Source organism: Oncorhynchus mykiss, chromosome 6 (genome assembly GCF_057628025.1).
Source record: "Oncorhynchus mykiss isolate SJ-2025 chromosome 6, ASM5762802v1, whole genome shotgun sequence".
NCBI classification, from domain to species: domain Eukaryota; kingdom Metazoa; phylum Chordata; class Actinopteri; order Salmoniformes; family Salmonidae; genus Oncorhynchus; species Oncorhynchus mykiss.
In genome coordinates, this window is record NC_143027.1 from 81,766,402 (window position 1) to 81,788,212 (window position 21,811).

Consider the following 21,811-nt stretch of genomic DNA (forward strand, 5'->3'; position numbering starts at 1 on the left):
GCGCCCAGGGGGCGGGTGTTGTTGGTGGTTAACTGCCTTGTTCAAGGGCAGAACAGCCTTGCTGGCTCTGGGATTCGAACAAGCAACCTTTTAGGTTACTGTCCTAATGCTCGTAACCAACGCTCTGACCACTAGGCAACCTGTGACCAGAATACCATCTCATTAGTTATGTTAGTCTGTATAGACATGACAAATAGATACTTACAGTTCAACTGTACATGTGCAACAATGGCTCAACTAAACTACATTGAACAAAAACAAAGCTAATTGAAACGTGCAGTTTAAGGCTCCACCTACTGCTTCCGCTCAGTGTGTTCAGTATTACTAGTGTCTGATTGTCCAATCCCATCCTGGTATGAGGACATGCAACATCAGGTGGCAGTTGGAGGGTGGATGAAATCTGAAGGCAACACCAGGTTCTGGTCTTGTCAGGTTTTGATTGGGTCGTGTTCACTAGGCACCAAATGGAAGAAAACGTGTTGGAACATTGAGGGATCAACATGGACTTCTACACCTGCATTGCTTGCTGTTTGGGGTTTTAGGCTGGGTTTATGTACAGCACTTTGAGATATCAGCTGATGTACGAAGGGCTATATAAATAAATTTGATTTGATTTGACTTGTCCAATAAGAAACTATCATTTTAGTTTTCTGTTTAAAAATGTTTCTGTTGTGCCCTAATGAACACAACCTTGGTAAACCAGCTCCTAACCCTGAATTGAAGAACTTCCCTCTGTCATCTTAAGCCTGTGAGCTGGCCCTGTGAGCTGGCCCTGTGAGCTGGCCCTGTGAGCTGGCCCTGTGAGCTGGCCCTGTGAGCTGGCCCTGTGAGCTGGCCCTGTGAGCTGGCCCTGTGAATAGACAGCGTAACACTTTCAGATGTTTTATTGTGTACTTGTGTCCTGTTAGAATGTGGGATAGTTTAAGATAAGGACCAGTTTGCCTTCCCCATTTTGTGTGTTTAGCCTACCCATCCACCCTCTACATGTATCAGCAGTAGTTGTGGAGGGGCCTACCTCCGTTTAACAGTTAAGGAGAGATGTGGATAGCTGGTACATGAGATTACTGGGAGATCTACCCTGTATATACCTGACCTAGCAGCACAGACCAACGATGAACCAGAGAGATCATTCTGAGAGGGAGATCATTCCTTAGTACATCTCAGAACTATGTAGTGCCCTTAATCCTCCTCCCTTCACTACAGTATATTATATACTCTCTCCACAGTACATCTCAGAACTATGTAGTGCTCTTAATCCTCCTCCCTTCACTACAGTATATTATATACTCACTCCACAGTACATCTCAGAACTATGTAGTGCTCTTAATCCTCCTCCCTTCACTACAGTATATTATATACTCACTCCACAGTACATCTCAGAACTATGTAGTGCTCTTAATCCTCCTCCCTTCACTACAGTATATTATATACTCACTCCACAGTACATCTCAGAACTATGTAGTGCTCTTAATCCTCCTCCCTTCACTACAGTATATTATATACTCACTCCACAGTACATCTCAGAACTATGTAGTGCTCTTAATCCTCCTCCCTTCACTACAGTATATTATATACTCACTCCACAGTACATCTCAGAACTATGTAGTGCTCTTAATCCTCCTCCCTTCACTACAGTATATTATATACTCACTCCACAGTACATCTCAGAACTATGTAGTGCTCTTAATCCTCCTCCCTTCACTACAGTATATTATATACTCACTCCACAGTACATCTCAGAACTATGTAGTGCTCTTAATCCTCCTCCCTTCACTACAGTATATTATATATTCACTCCACAGTACATCTCAGAACTATGTAGTGCTCTTAATCCTCCTCCCTTCACTACAGTATATTATATACTCTCTCCACAGTACATCTCAGAACTATGTAGTGCTGTTAATCCTCCTCCCTTCACTACAGTATATTATATACTCTCTCCACAGTACATCTCAGAACTATGTAGTGCTCTTAATCCTCCTCCCTTCACTACAGTATATTATATACTCTCTCCACAGTACATCTCAGAACTATGTAGTGCTCTTAATCCTCCTCCCTTCACTACAGTATATTATATATTCACTCCACAGTACATCTCAGAACTATGTAGTGCTCTTAATCCTCCTCCCTTCACTACAGTATATTATATACTCACTCCACAGTACATCTCAGAACTATGTAGTGCTCTTAATCCTCCTCCCTTCACTACAGTATATTATATACTCTCTCCACAGTACATCTCAGAACTATGTAGTGCTGTTAATCCTCCTCCCTTCACTACAGTATATTATATACTCTCTCCACAGTACATCTCAGAACTATGTAGTGCTGTTAATCCTCCTCCCTTCACTACAGTATATTATATACTCTCTCCACAGTACATCTCAGAACTATGTAGTGCTGTTAATCCTCCTCCCTTCACTACAGTATATTATATACTCACTCCACAGTACATCTCAGAACTATGTAGTGCTCTTAATCCTCCTCCCTTCACTACAGTATATTATATACTCACTCCACAGTACATCTCAGAACTATGTAGTGCTGTTAATCCTCCTCCCTTCACTACAGTATATTATATACTCACTCCACAGTACATCTCAGAACTATGTAGTGCTCTTAATCCTCCTCCCTTTACTACAGTATATTATATATTCACTCCACAGTACATCTCAGAACTATGTAGTGCTGTTAATCCTCCTCCCTTCACTACAGTATATTATATACTCACTCCACAGTACATCTCAGAACTATGTAGTGCTCTTAATCCTCCTCCCTTTACTACAGTATATTATATATTCACTCCACAGTACATCTCAGAACTATGTAGTGCTGTTAATCCTCCTCCCTTCACTACAGTATATTATATATTCACTCCACAGTACATCTCAGAACTATGTAGTGCTGTTAATCCTCCTCCCTTCACTACAGTATATTATATACTCACTCCACAGTACATCTCAGAACTATGTAGTGCCCTTAATCCTCCTCCCTTTACTACAGTATATTATATACTCACTCCACAGTACATCTCAGAACTATGTAGTGCTCTTAATCCTCCTCCCTTCACTACAGTATATTATATACTCACTCCACAGTACATCTCAGAACTATGTAGTGCTGTTAATCCTCCTCCCTTCACTACAGTATATTATATACTCACTCCACAGTACATCTCAGAACTATGTAGTGCTCTTAATCCTCCTCCCTTCACTACAGTATATTATATACTCACTCCACAGTACATCTCAGAACTATGTAGTGCTGTTAATCCTCCTCCCTTCACTACAGTATATTATATACTCTCTCCACAGTACATCTCAGAACTATGTAGTGCTCTTAATCCTCCTCCCTTCACTACAGTATATTATATACTCCCTCCACAGTACATCTCAGAACTATGTAGTGCTGTTAATCCTCCTCCCTTCACTACAGTATATTATATACTCTCTCCACAGTATAACTCAGAACTATGTAGTGCTGTTAATCCTCCTCCCTTCACTACAGTATATTATATACTCTCTCCACAGTACATCTCAGAACTATGTAGTGCTCTTAATCCTCCTCCCTTCACTACAGTATATTATATACTCCCTCCACAGTACATCTCAGAACTATGTAGTGCTGTTAATCCTCCTCCCTTCACTACAGTATATTATATACTCACTCCACAGTACATCTCAGAACTATGTAGTGCTCTTAATCCTCCTCCCTTCACTACAGTATATTATATACTCACTCCACAGTACATCTCAGAACTATGTAGTGCCCTTAATCCTCCTCCCTTCACTACAGTATATTATATACTCTCTCCACAGTACATCTCAGAACTATGTAGTGCTCTTAATCCTCCTCCCTTCACTACAGTATATTATATACTCACTCCACAGTACATCTCAGAACTATGTAGTGCTGTTAATCCTCCTCCCTTCACTACAGTATATTATATACTCTCTCCACAGTACATCTCAGAACTATGTAGTGCTCTTAATCCTCCTCCCTTCACTACAGTATATTATATACTCACTCCACAGTACATCTCAGAACTATGTAGTGCTCTTAATCCTCCTCCCTTCACTACAGTATATTATATACTCTCTCCACAGTACATCTCAGAACTATGTAGTGCTCTTAATCCTCCTCCCTTCACTACAGTATATTATATACTCACTCCACAGTACATCTCAGAACTATGTAGTGCTGTTAATCCTCCTCCCTTCACTACAGTATATTATATACTCACTCCACAGTACATCTCAGAACTATGTAGTGCTCTTAATCCTCCTCCCTTCACTACAGTATATTATATACTCCCTCCACAGTACATCTCAGAACTATGTAGTGCTGTTAATCCTCCTCCCTTCACTACAGTATATTATATACTCTCTCCACAGTACATCTCAGAACTATGTAGTGCTGTTAATCCTCCTCCCTTCACTACAGTATATTATATACTCCCTCCACAGTACATCTCAGAACTATGTAGTGCTCTTAATCCTCCTCCCTTCACTACAGTATATTATATACTCTCTCCACAGTACATCTCAGAACTATGTAGTGCTCTTAATCCTCCTCCCTTCACTACAGTATATTATATACTCCCTCCACAGTACATCTCAGAACTATGTAGTGCTCTTAATCCTCCTCCCTTCACTACAGTATATTATATACTCCCTCCACAGTACATCTCAGAACTATGTAGTGCTGTTAATCCTCCTCCCTTCACTACAGTATATTATATACTCACTCCACAGTACATCTCAGAACTATGTAGTGCTCTTAATCCTCCTCCCTTCACTACAGTATATTATATACTCACTCCACAGTACATCTCAGAACTATGTAGTGCTCTTAATCCTCCTCCCTTCACTACAGTATATTATATACTCTCTCCACAGTACATCTCAGAACTATGTAGTGCTGTTAATCCTCCTCCCTTCACTACAGTATATTATATACTCCCTCCACAGTACATCTCAGAACTATGTAGTGCTGTTAATCCTCCTCCCTTCACTACAGTATATTATATACTCACTCCACAGTACATCTCAGAACTATGTAGTGCTCTTAATCCTCCTCCCTTCACTACAGTATATTATATACTCACTCCACAGTACATCTCAGAACTATGTAGTGCTCTTAATCCTCCTCCCTTCACTACAGTATATTATATACTCCCTCCACAGTACATCTCAGAACTATGTAGTGCCCTTAATCCTCCTCCCTTCACTACAGTATATTATATACTCCCTCCACAGTACATCTCAGAACTATGTAGTGCTCTTAATCCTCCTCCCTTCACTACAGTATATTATATACTCACTCCACAGTACATCTCAGAACTATGTAGTGCTGTTAATCCTCCTCCCTTCACTACAGTATATTATATACTCACTCCACAGTACATCTCAGAACTATGTAGTGCTGTTAATCCTCCTCCCTTCACTACAGTATATTATATACTCACTCCACAGTACATCTCAGAACTATGTAGTGCTCTTAATCCTCCTCCCTTCACTACAGTATATTATATACTCCCTCCACAGTACATCTCAGAACTATGTAGTGCTCTTAATCCTCCTCCCTTCACTACAGTATATTATATATTCACTCCACAGTACATCTCAGAACTATGTAGTGCTGTTAATCCTCCTCCCTTCACTACAGTATATTATATACTCACTCCACAGTACATCTCAGAACTATGTAGTGCCCTTAATCCTCCTCCCTTCACTACAGTATATTATATACTCACTCCACAGTACATCTCAGAACTATGTAGTGCTGTTAATCCTCCTCCCTTCACTACAGTATATTATATACTCACTCCACAGTACATCTCAGAACTATGTAGTGCTCTTAATCCTCCTCCCTTCACTACAGTATATTATATACTCCCTCCACAGTACATCTCAGAACTATGTAGTGCTGTTAATCCTCCTCCCTTCACTACAGTATATTATATACTCACTCCACAGTACATCTCAGAACTATGTAGTGCTGTTAATCCTCCTCCCTTCACTACAGTATATTATATACTCACTCCACAGTACATCTCAGAACTATGTAGTGCTCTTAATCCTCCTCCCTTCACTACAGTATATTATATACTCACTCCACAGTACATCTCAGAACTATGTAGTGCTGTTAATCCTCCTCCCTTCACTACAGTATATTATATACTCACTCCACAGTACATCTCAGAACTATGTAGTGCTGTTAATCCTCCTCCCTTCACTACAGTATATTATATACTCACTCCACAGTACATCTCAGAACTATGTAGTGCTGTTAATCCTCCTCCCTTCACTACAGTATATTATATACTCACTCCACAGTACATCTCAGAACTATGTAGTGCTCTTAATCCTCCTCCCTTCACTACAGTATATTATATACTCTCTCCACAGTACATCTCAGAACTATGTAGTGCTCTTAATCCTCCTCCCTTCACTACAGTATATTATATACTCTCTCCACAGTACATCTCAGAACTATGTAGTGCTGTTAATCCTCCTCCCTTCACTACAGTATATTATATATTCACTCCACAGTACATCTCAGAACTATGTAGTGCTGTTAATCCTCCTCCCTTCACTACAGTATATTATATACTCACTCCACAGTACATCTCAGAACTATGTAGTGCTCTTAATCCTCCTCCCTTCACTACAGTATATTATATACTCACTCCACAGTACATCTCAGAACTATGTAGTGCTCTTAATCCTCCTCCCTTCACTACAGTATATTATATACTCACTCCACAGTACATCTCAGAACTATGTAGTGCTGTTAATCCTCCTCCCTTCACTACAGTATATTATATACTCACTCCACAGTACATCTCAGAACTATGTAGTGCTCTTAATCCTCCTCCCTTCACTACAGTATATTATATACTCACTCCACAGTACATCTCAGAACTATGTAGTGCTGTTAATCCTCCTCCCTTCACTACAGTATATTATATACTCACTCCACAGTACATCTCAGAACTATGTAGTGCTGTTAATCCTCCTCCCTTCACTACAGTATATTATATATTCACTCCACAGTACATCTCAGAACTATGTAGTGCTCTTAATCCTCCTCCCTTCACTACAGTATATTATATACTCACTCCACAGTACATCTCAGAACTATGTAGTGCTCTTAATCCTCCTCCCTTCACTACAGTATATTATATACTCACTCCACAGTACATCTCAGAACTATGTAGTGCTGTTAATCCTCCTCCCTTCACTACAGTATATTATATACTCTCTCCACAGTACATCTCAGAACTATGTAGTGCTGTTAATCCTCCTCCCTTCACTACAGTATATTATATACTCACTCCACAGTACATCTCAGAACTATGTAGTGCTGTTAATCCTCCTCCCTTCACTACAGTATATTATATACTCTCTCCACAGTACATCTCAGAACTATGTAGTGCTCTTAATCCTCCTCCCTTCACTACAGTATATTATATACTCACTCCACAGTACATCTCAGAACTATGTAGTGCTCTTAATCCTCCTCCCTTCACTACAGTATATTATATACTCTCTCCACAGTACATCTCAGAACTATGTAGTGCTCTTAATCCTCCTCCCTTCACTACAGTATATTATATACTCACTCCACAGTACATCTCAGAACTATGTAGTGCTGTTAATCCTCCTCCCTTCACTACAGTATATTATATATTCACTCCACAGTACATCTCAGAACTATGTAGTGCTGTTAATCCTCCTCCCTTCACTACAGTATATTATATACTCCCTCCACAGTACATCTCAGAACTATGTAGTGCTGTTAATCCTCCTCCCTTCACTACAGTATATTATATACTCACTCCACAGTACATCTCAGAACTATGTAGTGCCCTTAATCCTCCTCCCTTCACTACAGTATATTATATACTCTCTCCACAGTACATCTCAGAACTATGTAGTGCTGTTAATCCTCCTCCCTTCTACAGTATATTATATACTCACTCCACAGTACATCTCAGAACTATGTAGTGCTGTTAATCCTCCTCCCTTCACTACAGTATATTATATATTCACTCCACAGTACATCTCAGAACTATGTAGTGCTGTTAATCCTCCTCCCTTCACTACAGTATATTATATACTCACTCCACAGTACATCTCAGAACTATGTAGTGCTGTTAATCCTCCTCCCTTCACTACAGTATATTATATACTCTCTCCACAGTACATCTCAGAACTATGTAGTGCTGTTAATCCTCCTCCCTTCACTACAGTATATTATATACTCACTCCACAGTACATCTCAGAACTATGTAGTGCTCTTAATCCTCCTCCCTTCACTACAGTATATTATATACTCTCTCCACAGTACATCTCAGAACTATGTAGTGCTGTTAATCCTCCTCCCTTCACTACAGTATATTATATACTCACTCCACAGTACATCTCAGAACTATGTAGTGCTGTTAATCCTCCTCCCTTCACTACAGTATATTATATACTCACTCCACAGTACATCTCAGAACTATGTAGTGCTGTTAATCCTCCTCCCTTCACTACAGTATATTATATACTCACTCCACAGTACATCTCAGAACTATGTAGTGCTCTTAATCCTCCTCCCTTCACTACAGTATATTATATACTCACTCCACAGTACATCTCAGAACTATGTAGTGCTGTTAATCCTCCTCCCTTCACTACAGTATATTATATACTCACTCCACAGTACATCTCAGAACTATGTAGTGCTGTTAATCCTCCTCCCTTCACTACAGTATATTATATACTCACTCCACAACCACTTTATTTACCATCTTATTTCTGTGTTATTTCTCTCAAGCCGCTGCTATTCATGGTATTTGTGCTCCCCTCTGTGTTGACGAGTTGGTGCCTGGTGCTCGTACACAAAACGGGTCTTTTTTCTAGAGTGGAGTGAGAGCAGGACACACACACACACACACACACACACACACACAGGTCCGCCAACCATGTCTCCCCATAACTCTTCTGAGGCAAGGTCCCATCTGTGTGTTGCATACTGCCCTCCTGCTGTTGACAAAGATGCACAAGTGGAGTCCAATGTACATAGGTCTTTGATACCATATGGATTTTAGAGGGTTAAATGCACCATCTTGCAGGCATGTACAAGAACATCAATACACACTATTGTATTATCTACTGCTATTTGGCTTTCATCTGCCAGTGTTTACATGTAATGAACATACAGCTAACCACTAAGCAGCATGTTATGCTCTCATGAATATATTTTCAATTGTTTGTACTAGTGTGTTGGTGTAAACCAACGGATTAATGTTAGATCTGCTGTGAAAGGGTCTGTAACTACAGTATGTAACTGTAGTTAGCTCTGTCAAACACAGCAGGCTTTGTGGAGAAGTATTGGTGAATGGAGGGATGTTTCATGGCAGATGAAGAGAAGACATGCAGAGTGAATGTGTGTGTTAAATCATACCGTTCTGACTGAGTTACTGTATTTCTTGAGAGCCCTCCATCTAATCTTCCCTCTTCGTTAGTTCTACAGTATAGTTGTTGCACCGCGTTATGGAACCCCAGCCGTCAACATAAGACATCTGCTCGTATGTCCTCATTCCTTCCCTCGATGCCTCCCTCCTTCCCTTCTCTCTAGTTGTACAGTCATTTTATCGCTCTCCCTCCCTTCTCTCTGAACAGTATGTTCCTCTACTCTCTGTGTACAGTATTTGTTTCATCCTTCCATGTGAGAAACAAATTAGAATACTTTAATGAACTACAGTTGCTTAGCTGTACTAAACCACCAATCAACAGGAGATACACAACATAGTTGCATGCAGGTAGTGAATGCAGTAAATACCCCAGGTCTCTGGCTGTTGCCGTGAAGGAAGTCTACCGTGCTTAATGTCCAATACTTTCTCACACACTCTGAAATAAGGGTTGTTCATTTAGGCACCAAACGGAAGTAAACACTCAAACAGGGAAGGGACTTATTTGACTTGTCCAATAAGAAACACACATTTTTATTTTCCAGGGCATAACATTTTGAAATGTTTTGCACTGTTCCCTAATTAGTGCTGAGGGATTCACTGAAATTGCTGTACATTTTCAGTTTTCAAACCACGTATTCACCAACGTTGGCTCAATAATTTGAATTCCATCTTGTCCATTTTTATTTTTTTACCCAAACCGACCTCAAAAGTAACTAATCGCTCAGCACTATTTTAATTTTTTTAATTTAACCAGGTAGACCAGTTGAGAAAAACTTCTTCTCATTTACAACTGCGACCTGGCCAAGATAAAGCAAAGCAGTGTGACCAAAAACAGAGTGTTTATTCCATGTGTAAAACGTACAGTCAATAACACAATAAATCTGTATACAGTGTGCAAATGAGGTAAGGCAATAAATAGGCCATAATGGTGAAGTAATTACAATTTAGGAATTAACACTGGAGTGATAGATGTACAAGTAGAAATACTGGTGTGCAAAAGAGCAGCAAACAAAAGAGAAAAAAAAGAAAATATGGGGATGAGGTAGGTGGTTGGATGGGCTATTTACAGATGGGCTGTGTGCAGCTGTAGCGATCGGTAAGCTGCTCTGACAGCCGATGCTTGAAGTTAGTGAGGGAGATGTCTCCAACTTCAGTGATTTTTATTTTTTTATTTCTATTTTTGTGATTTTTTTTTTGTGTGCAATTTGTTCCAGTCATTGGCAGCAGAGAACTGGAAGGAAAGGCGGCCAAAGGAGGTGTTGGCTTTGAGGATGACCAGTGAAATATACCTGCTGGAGTGTGTGCTACGGGTGGGTGTTGCTATGGTGACCAGTGAGCTGAGAAGGCAGAGCTTTTCCTAGCAAAGACTTATAGATGACCTGGAGCCAGTGGGTTTGTTGACGAATATGTAGCGAGGGCCAGCCATCGAGATCATACAGGTCGCAATGGTGGGTAGTACATGGGGCTTTGGTGACAACAGATGGCACTGTGATAGACTGCATCCAATTTGCTGAGTAGAGTATTGGAGGAAATTTTGTAAATGACATCGCTGAAGTCAAGGATTGGCAGAATAGTCAGTTTTACGAGGGTATGTTTGGCAGCATGAGTGAAGGAGGCTTTGTTGCAAAATAGAAAGCTGATTCTAGATTTAACTTTGGAGTTTACACTCTAGCCAGACACCTAGGTATTTATAGTTGTCCACATATTCTAAGAACTATCCCAAATGAACAGGACCCATTGCTGCTCAGTCAGCCCATGTTCCCCTTTACTGAAGCCATTTTCAAGTCATTTCCTGTTTCAGTCTTTTCCAGGCTGGAGTATAACAGCTGCATGGAGGATGATGTAATCACTGGGTTGTTCTAGTCAACAGAGCAGCAAGTAGAAGAATGCATCTAGGGCCTTGATGAAATCAAACTGTTTTGATAACATAATGATGCCATATCTCCTCAGGTGATTGTTGTGATGTCATGACAGAAATTGTATTGATTATTTATGAAGTCATTTTTGCATCAGCAGATGCCACACAGTGCTATACAGAAACCCAGCCTAAAACCCCAAACAACAAGCGATGTAGAAGCACGGTGACCTGGAAGAAACCTAGATAGGTTCCAGGCTCTGACTGATGGCCAGTCCTCGTCTGTGTTGGGTGGAGATTATAGGAGTACATGGCCAGAGTACATTGTACATTTAGATTGTAATTTACCTGAGATTATAAACTGGCACGGTCAAAACATATTCAATGGTGGTGAAGAAACTCCTGCAGGCTCTAGTTTTATCTTGATTATTGTCCAGTCATATGGTCGAGTGCTGAAGGAAAGACCTAGTTAAGCTGCAGCTGGCCCAGAACAGAGCGGCACGTCTTGCTCTTCATTGTAACCAGAGGGCTGATATAAATACTATGCTGATACTATGCTTAAGAGTTGAGAGACTCTGTTTATAAGAAACGTGTTGAAAATCCCAAATTGTTTGCATAGTCAACTTATCCCACCAGACATGCCACCAGGGGTCTTTTCACAGTCCCCATCCCATATTGCTCAAATAAACTGCAAACCTGGTTTGTTTAAAAAACAAAAACAAAGTGACACCTCAGGGCACAACACCTCTCCCGTATTTGACCTAGATAGTTTGTGTGCATTGATATGTTGGCCACATGTTCCTTTTTTAATGTACTTCTGTCCTTGAGCTGTTCTGGTCTATTTAATGTTCTGTATGATGTCATGTTTCGTGTGGACCCCAGGAAGAGTAGCTGCTGCTTTTACAACAGTTAATGGGGATCCTAATAAAATACCATGATGATGATGTCCTCAGGGGACTGTTGTGATGTATTATTCTGACAGTCAAATTGAGGTCATAAATCCTTAGTCATTGTTCAGTAAAGGCAGTCTGTACATAGCCACCACAAATATTAAACAATGGTCACATCCTAGTGTCAAATTTGAAGGTACAGCATAGTCATTTTCTATTGGCCCATAAATTAGAATCTGCAACGTAGTCCTTTTTGAATGGCCCTTAAACTTGGCCTGGTAATATTGTCCTGTTTGATTGGCCCTTAAATTTTGTCGTTGTAGGAGAGCCAACTCTGTTGTTCACTTGTGGGTGTCACTGGTTGCTTGGCAACAACAGTGAAAGCCTAACTGTTGTGATGACAGGTTCTAATAGTGTCCACCCTACATTATCTGCCTCCAAGGGAGAGATATGGAGGGAGAGAGAGGAACTGAGAGATGGTGAAAGGGACAGAGGGCAGGAGAAAAGAAACGAGAGAGGGAGGGGTCAGCACAGTAGTCCGTAGAAGACTAAACGAGAGAGGGAGGGGTCAGCACAGTAGTCTGTAGAAGACTAAACGAGAGTGGGGAGGGGTCAGCACAGCAGTCTGTAGAAGACTAAACAAGAGAGGGAGGGGTCAGCACAGTCTGTAAAAGACTAAACGAGAGAGGAGGGGTCAGCACAGTCTGTAGAAGACTAAACGAGAGAGGGAGGGGTCAGCATAGTAGTCTGTAGAAGACTAAATGAGAGAGGGAGGGGTCAGCACAGTAGTCTGTAGAACACTAAATGAGAGAGGGAGGGGTCAGCACAGTAGTCTGTAGAAGACTAAATGAGAGAGGGAGGGGTCAGCACAGTCTGTAGAAGACTAAACGAGAGAGGGAGGGGTCAGCACAGTAGTCTGTAGAACACTAGAAGTGACTTTTCCGGTTTGGATATCAGTTAGGGGTAAACCTCAGCGCTTGAACAAGACATGTTGATAAGACCAGGAAGGGAGGTGTGTGATAGGGGTAGAGAGAGGGGGGTAGTGATATGTTGCTGCAAAGTGTGTGATGGAGAAATGTGGTTTCATGATGTGACTGGTCTGTCCTTCCTCTTGCTTGATCAGCAAACTTTGCCTCGTCTGGTCTCCTCCCCTGTTTTGAAAAGACACACACACACACACACACAGACACACGTAACAAGAGAGTAGGACATAGAACTGTGTGTAGTATTCCTCTTGGCATTGATGGGTAGTCTGGCGTGAGTCAGGCAGGTTGGGGTCTGGCGTGAGTCAGGCAGGTTGGGCGGAGGGGAGATTTCAGACGAGACACTGACTGAATAGAAGAAATGCTTTGTCTCTTTGAACTGCTCTGATCTGGAGCGTGTGTGTGTGAGTTGTAAGCTTTTGAATGTGTGTTGAATGTGTTTCCCAGTCACTAGCCTCCATGAGTCAGTCAGGTGTCATCTCTCTATCCTAACCAACAGCTGGAAAACTCATGAATAGATGACCCCCCCCCCCCCCCCCCCCCCCTGGTTCCTCCTGGTAGTTTGTGACAAGGGGAGGTCAGTCGAGTCCGAAGGATTCCTGTGTTGCAGCAAAGCATGTAATGGGCTATTTCGCTTCCTCCCCTCCCTCCCTCTCTCTTTCTCTCTCTCTCTCTTCTCTCCCCCCCCCCCCCTCTTCCCCCCCCCCCCCCCCCGGGCCCGAAGACATGGACGTTGATTAAGGGAGCCCTCCACATCTCTGATTCAGAGGGGTTGGGTTAAATGCGGAAGACACATTTCAGCTGAATACATTCAGTTGTACAAATGACTAGGTATCCCCCTTTCGTTTTGCTCTCTCGTTCCATCTCGCTTTCTCTCTCTCGCATTCACTCTGGTGAATCACTGTGTAATTACTACAGGAACCTGGGATAAAGGCCCACTGTGTGGGGCCATCCAAGTGGAAGAGATTGGGTTACTCACTGTAAAATTATTTGCACATAATTGAATAATATTCTCCTCCAGTTTCCCATCAAAATACAAAGAGAACAGACAGCTGGGAGGAAGAGGAGAGAGTGAATAGAGATGTTTCTAGACCTCCACAACATTGTTCTCTAACTAGATAAGGAGCACCATGGATTTGCCTTTTCCTCCCATCTCAGCCCTCTATAAACATACCTGTCCACACAGACACACGCCTACGCAGACTTGACATTGTGCAGAAAGGAACTGGTCATTCAGATCAGTGATTTCATTAAGATAGAATTGTGCCACCCCTTGTCTCCTAAGTCCACAGCCTGATCAAATCATACGGATGGAAGGATGGATCTTCGAAGTGTTGGAACTGAGCCTGTAGCCTGATCGGATCAAAGGAAAACATTAATTAAAGCAAGAAGGGAAGAAAGGATGCACGTTTGAAGTATTGGAATGGCACCGGCGGCCTGCTCTGCTCATAGTGGCTATCATCCTGCTTGTGTTTGGAAACAGGCTGCGAGGCAGAATGTGTGTGTTTGTGGTCTGCTGCTCTGGGAGAAACACTCTGGTGTAAAGTTTCCCCTACGTACAGTTCTAGAATCATCTTCAATTCTCCCAATCCTAATATTACCATTAGTGGGGAAAATGCTAAACTGTCCCAGGATCAGTGTCTAGGGGCAACTTAATCCTGGGAGAGAGGAAGGATATAGGGAGTATGCTCTAGGGATTCTCCATAGCCACAGCAGCTAGCGCTACAGACTGTACCTGTCACCTGACTCAAATGGGGGAGGTACTAGTAACTTTCTTCCAGCAAGGTTCCAGCATCTTTGTTGGATGCGTAGCCAGGCCTGCACAATGCAGCTCTGCTCGGCACAGCTTTAGTATTGTGGTGTGAAAACGGTATTAAAGGGGACTGGCTAGGCTAACAGCTAGCGGTGCCATAGTGTCCAGTAGAGTCCAGTCCCCCTGCTCTCACACTTCCTGGTAGTGTACATCAGGAAGCTTCCCACAGCACAGAGGTCAGGGGTCAATCCAATAGGAAGAGACTGCTACCTGACGACTGTCTCCTCAGGAAGACATACAGATTGTGGAGAAACACTGACTGTTTTCGGTACAGTGGAGGCTGGTGGAAGAAGACATTGAAAGACCATTTAATTGTAATGAATGAACGATTTGTTTAATACCGTTCTATGTAATCTATTCCAGACATTACAATGAGTCTGATTTAAAGTGACACCAGCCTCCACTGTTGCAGTCGTACCCTGTTGAAGACCGAGAGAAGACATGCTAGATAAAATAGTTCTAGTATCTAATAATAGGCTAGCCTCCAATGTTATCTCTCTGCATTCCTGACAACACTGCCATATTTCAGGTTGTCATTTTATCTCTGGAAATTTGCTTGTGTGTCATGTTCACAACTTTGACATTTCTTCTGGCATCTCTCCTGCGTGCGGAATTCAATTGTCATTGACATTCTGCAGTCCCATTCATAGGTGTGTGTTTGCTCTGGTCTGGCCCCTGTGCCTCTCTGATAAAATACCCATTAGTATGGCACCTTTATGAAGCCTTTCACTGTGGAGCAGTGAAAGGAGGAGTTGTTCCCCTCTGCCCACCACAGCCCCGTTACCTGTGGCCTGGCCACACTGGGCCTGTGTTGGGAGACCCAGAGTCATGACTTACTGGGAGGGAGGAGTTGTTTCAGCTGGAGGGTTTGGGTTTGTTGGCCTGTGTACTGCAAATCGTGTGTGTGTGTGTGCGCCTAATACAGGATGTGTGCCAAAAGTGGGAGTGTACCTTCAGTAAAGGGTTCCTACACACTGAACAAGGCTGCAAAGCTGAAATGTTTGTGTTCTGTAACCCTGATGCAGTGAAAACAATACAAACCATAATAATAGAGTTAAGGGAGCTTCATACTACATTTTTTTGACCATCACACCTTTTTGCTTATCTGAATTCACCTGTTTTATGTACCAACCAAACTTCTGGGAGAGTGCCAGGGTCCCCTTTTTGAAAAGGGACGTACAGAAAAAGTGTTTTCCTTCCTTCAAAGCTGATTTTTGACAAACTCACTTTGTCCTCCAACTGTGAAATGGCTTCTACCCAAGAATAGACTGGGCTTTCACAGCAGAGAACACACACTGCTATGGGTACTGGGACGTTACTAGAATGGTGACCTACTGGGAGGCATGGAACTAGAGGGTTACTGGGACGGTTACTGGGAGGCATGGAACTACTGGGAGGGTTACTGGGAAGCAGTTGGTATCCAGGCCCTCTGGTTCTTCAGTGGACTAGCACGATCACGTACACTCTGTAACGGGGGCCGAGCACCGTCGCGTACACGCTGTAACGGGGGCCGAGCACCGTCGCGTACACGCTGTTGATAGTTTAAAAGTGGAGTTCTCTCATCTCTTCTGTACCCAGAACTGCAGAATTGCAGGTTCCTCAGTGGCTTAGCACGACACAAACACACTGTAAGAATGTGTCTTCAGGTCTGACATCAGGGGATTTACATGCCAAGAGGAATGCTGAGAATTTTTAGGTGTGGTTTGTTAGAGGTGAGAGTACTCTGCTGTACTACGTACTGGACTGGATGTAATCTGCTCCCCTAGTTGACATCTACAGTGGGAAGCAAAAGTATGTGAACCCTTTGGAATTACCTGGTTTTCTGCATAAATTGGTCATCAAATTTGATCTGCTCTTCATCTAAGTCACAACAATAGACACTGTGCTTAAACTAACACACAAATGATTGTATTTTTCTTGTCTATTGAATACACATTTTAAACATTAAAAGGGTAGGTTGGAAAAAGTATGTGAACGCCCTAGGCTAATGTTTTCTCCAAAAGCTAATTGGAGTCAGGAGTCAGCTAACCTGGAGTCTAATCAATGAGATTGGAGATGTTTGTTAGAGCTGCCTTGCCCTGTTAAAAAAAACTCACAAAATTGGAGTTTGCTATTCACAAGAAGCATTGCCTGATGTGAACCATGCCTCGAACAAAAGAGATCTCAGAAGCCCTAAGTTTAAGAATTGTTGACTTGCATAAAGCTGGAAAGGGTTACAAAAGTATCTCTAAAAGCCTTGCTGTTCATCAGTCCACGATAAGACAAATTGTCTAGAAATGGACAAAGTTCAGCACTGTTGCTACTCTCCCTAGGAGTGGCCGTCCTGCAATGATGACTGCAAGAGCACAGCGCAGAATGCTCAATGAGGTTAAGAAGAATCCTAGTGTCAGCTAAAGACTTACAGAAATCTCTGGAACATGCTAACATATCTCTGTTGACGAGTCTACGATACGTCAAACACTAAACAAGAAGGGTGTTCATGGGAGGACACCACGGAAGAAGCCACTGTTGTCCCCCCCAAAAAGCATTGCTGCACGTCTGAAGTTTGCAAAGTGCACCTGGATCTTCCACAGCACTTCTGGCAAAATATTCAGTGGACAGATGAAACTACAGTTGAGTTGTTTGGAAGGAAAACACAATATTGTGTGGAGAAAAAAAGGCACAGCACACCAACATCAAAATCTCATCCCAACTGTAAAGTATGGTGGAGGGAGCATCATGGTTTGGGGCTGCCTCAGGGCCTGGACAGCTTGCTATCATCGGAAAAAATGAATTCCCAAGTTTATCAAGACATTTTGCAGGAGAATGTAAGGCTATCTGTCCGCCAATTGAAGCTCAACAGAAGTTGGGTGATGCAACAGGACAACGACCCAAAAGACAGAAGTAAATCAACAGAATGGCTACAACAGAAGAAAATACGCCTTCTGGAGTGACCCAGTCAGACCTCAACCTGATATTAAAATGCTGTGTCATGACCTCGAGCGGTTCACACCAGACATCCCAAGAATATTGCTGAACTGAAACCGTTTTGTAAAGAGGAATGGTCCACAATTTCTCCTGACTGTTATGCAGGTCTGATCTACAGAAAAGGTTTGAGGTTATTACTGCCAAAGGAGGGTCAACCAGTTATTAAATCCAAGGGTTCACACAGTTTTTCTTGCCGCTGTAACTGAGGTTCAGTTGGTATGAGTCTGGCACTGCCAATGTCATGGGTTCAATTCCTGCAGGGATTACATATTAGTGTTAGTACACAGATTTAATATACATTTCTGCAATCCCTGTGTGACTGGATGAAATCGACTGCTAAGTGGCATCTTCTCTATGGTGATATGAACACATGATTTGATGATATACTGTGTATTGGTTCAAATGTAGTGTACTAAACACACTGTTAGTTTTCTAACAGTAACAGAACTGATACTTTCAGCTCCTAGGAAATGAAATGCTACACTGGTAACTAGAGGCAACAGGAGAGAAGAATAGTCCTCTCAGAGATTTACAAACTCTGGAGGGGTGAGGAGTTGAATGTCACTGGGTTTAGGGTGTGTGTGTGTGTACTGCATGTTTCGGGGCTTTAAGCTGACCTTTTTTACAAGGCGCCTGTGTGCTCCTAAGTTGAATAATGTAGGCGCACACACAAATGTAGGAGCACAATGAAAATGAGGTAGTAAACTAGAATCCTTAATTTTCTGTGTACTGTTGGTGTGTTTCTGAAGGCACTCGATTCTGTGTATCATGCAGCTCAGGTTTATTACCAACCAAAAGCACCTGACTCACCGCTGTGATCTCTATAGTGAAGTTGGCTGGTCTTCACACTGCTGTGATGTTGGCTGGTCTTCACACTGCTGTGATCTCTATAGTGATGTTGGCTGGTCTTCACACTGCTGTGATCTCTATAGTGATGTTGGCTGGTCTTCACACCGCTGTGATCTCTATAGTGATGTTGGCTGGTCTTCACACTGCTGTGATCTCTATAGTGATGTTGGCTGGTCTTCACACCGCTGTGATCTCTATAGTGATGTTGGCTGGTCTTCACACCGCTGTGATCTCTATAGTGATGTTGGCTGGTCTTCACACTGCTGTGATCTCTATAGTGATGTTGGCTGGTCTTCACACTGCTGTGATCTCTATAGTGAAGTTGGCTGGTCTTCACACTGCTGTGATCTCTATAGTGATGTTGGCTGGTCTTCACACTGCTGTGATCTCTATAGTGAAGTTGGCTGGTCTTCACACTCCTGTGATCTCTATAGTGATGTTGGCTGGTCTTCACACTGCTGTGATCTCTATAGTGATGTTGGCTGGTCTTCACACTGCTGTGATCTCTATAGTGATGTTGGCTGGTCTTCACACCGCTGTGATCTCTATAGTGATGTTGGCTGGTCTTCACACTGCTGTGATCTCTATAGTGAAGTTGGCTGGTCTTCACACTGCTGTGATCTCTATAGTGATGTTGGCTGGTCTTCACACTGCTGTGATCTCTATAGTGATGTTGGCTGGTCTTCACACTGCTGTGATCTCTATAGTGATGTTGGCTGGTCTTCACACTGCTGTGATCTCTATAGTGAAGTTGGCTGGTCTTCACACTGCTGTGATCTCTATAGTGAAGTTGGCTGGTCTTCACACTGTGATCTCTATAGTGAAGTTGGCTGGTCTTCACACTGCTGTGATCTCTATAGTGAAGTTGACTGGTCTTCACACTGCTGTGATCTCTAGTGATGTTGGCTGGTCTTCACACTGCTGTGATCTCTATAGTGATGTTGGCTGGTCTTCACACTGCTGTGATCTCTATAGTGATGTTGGCTGGTCTTCACACTGCTGTGATCTCTATAGTGATGTTGGCTGGTCTTCACACTGCTGTGATCTCTATAGTGATGTTGGCTGGTCTTCACACTGCTGTGATCTCTATAGTGAAGTTGGCTGGTCTTCATTGACTCAGGCTTAAACATTGCCATACTATCTGTAAGTGGCAGTTTTCCCAAAAATGGCCTTTCTCTGTTCTTCTTTGACAAGGTCAGAAAGGTCTCACTCCTTCTTACTTTTAACGGTTACTAAAATCCAGAATGGATCATGGAAAAGGTGTTTTAGCTACTCCGCTCTGTGGTCTTGGAATCATCTCCAGACTAGCTTGAAACCCGGCATCTTGTTTCCTTGGAGTTTAAATGTTTGGTTGACTTACATGTTACTGAGACATGATAGTCATTAGGACTTTACGTGGTTTTACTTAGGTTTTTATCATATCTGTGACGCATGTATGGTTCTGGAATTCTAATAAATGTGGGTTTACGTTAAAAAAAAATGTCTAAGTTGTTAGGTTGACTATTTGTTCCAAACATTGTTCCTTTCTGCTGCCATCCTGGATGGACCAGGTCTCTTGAAAAATATTTTTTTTTCGTAATGAGACGAACCTGGATAAATCAAGGTTAAATAAAAGCTCTTTGTCCTCCAGGTGGATGGAGGCGTGTCTGGACGAGGAGCTCCCGCCCACCACAGAGCTGGAGGAAGGGCTTAGGAACGGGGTGTACCTGGCCAAACTCGGCAACTTCTTCGCCCCACAAACCGTTTCCATCAAGAAAATCTACGACCGCGAGCAGACCCGCTACAAGGTGAGGACCGAGGAAATGCACTGTAACACACACACACACACACACACACACACACACACACACACACACACACACACACACACACACACACACACACACACACAGGCTCCAGACAAGTGCAGGTTAAAGGGACAAAGATGTTCTTATATTCATTCAGTTACCAGAGGAGACAAACTCACACCGGACTATCCATCAAGGTGTAAGGGCAAGTTGCACCTAGACACTGATCTGGGGTCAGTTTAGCATTTTTCAACAATAATAGTCAAGGTTATGATTGGGGGAGGTGACGCTGATCCTAGATCTGTTTCTAGGGAAAACTTCACCCCGCAGCACCTATCAATGCCCCGAGGAACAGACATGCATCAATGGTCCTATTCTATCAACACAGTTTGACTTAAGTTAAATAACCAAAAACAGACATTGTTATTACACTGCAAGAATGCGCCCAAGAAATTCCCCATCTCCAGTCTTACCTTGGAAATGTTTTAGTTGAATAGGACCCCAGGTTACTGTGACTCACTGTCTGAGTCAGGCTTGATTTACTCCATGGGGAAGGAATGAATCATGTGTGTGTTACTATAACTGTAATTGTTTGTTTATGTGTGTGTCACATTGTAACTCACTATGTTTTGTGTTTCATTCCTGCAGGCCACTGGGCTTCATTTTAGACATACAGACAATGTCATCCAGTGGCTAAACGCCATGACAGAGAAGGGCCTGCCAAAGGTGAGTGATGGGCTCACACACACACACACACACACACACACACACACACAGACATGGCAGTCACTGTATTCTCAATACCAGAGAAGGGTATTTTCCCCGTACCACTCCTGTGTAACAAGCCGGGGGTTGACAGGATCCCACTCCCAGACTGCTGAACTCTCAGATCTGGGTCACGTTCAATAGGAACAAACGGAAGAATGTTTTGAAACATTCTTATTGGACAAGTCCAGGTAATATGTAATTTCCTAGCGTTTTAGCATGTTTCGTGCCTAATGAAGATGTCCATCTGTCCGCAGATATTCTATCCAGAGACTACAGACATCTATGATAGGAAGAACATGCCGCGCTGCATCTACTGCATACATGCTCTCAGGTACACACACACACACACACACACACACACGATGAATTTAAATTTGTATAGATTTTCTGAATACTCTAGGAAAACCTTTCATCACAAATCAGAGATGGCAGT

The 21,811-nt window shown here is 42.5% G+C and overlaps 1 protein-coding gene across 1 annotated transcript in view; it reads left to right on the plus strand.

Moving 5' to 3' along the window:
• The window catches only part of LOC110506160 (ras GTPase-activating-like protein IQGAP1), a 66,097-nt gene that overhangs the window by 6,488 nt on the left and 37,798 nt on the right, over positions 1-21,811 (plus strand). The window contains exons 3-5 of the mRNA XM_090239074.1: positions 20,454-20,610; positions 21,259-21,336; positions 21,633-21,709. Of these exons, the coding sequence (XP_090095200.1) occupies positions 20,454-20,610; positions 21,259-21,336; positions 21,633-21,709 (312 nt within the window). The remainder of the gene's footprint in view (positions 1-20,453; positions 20,611-21,258; positions 21,337-21,632; positions 21,710-21,811) is intronic.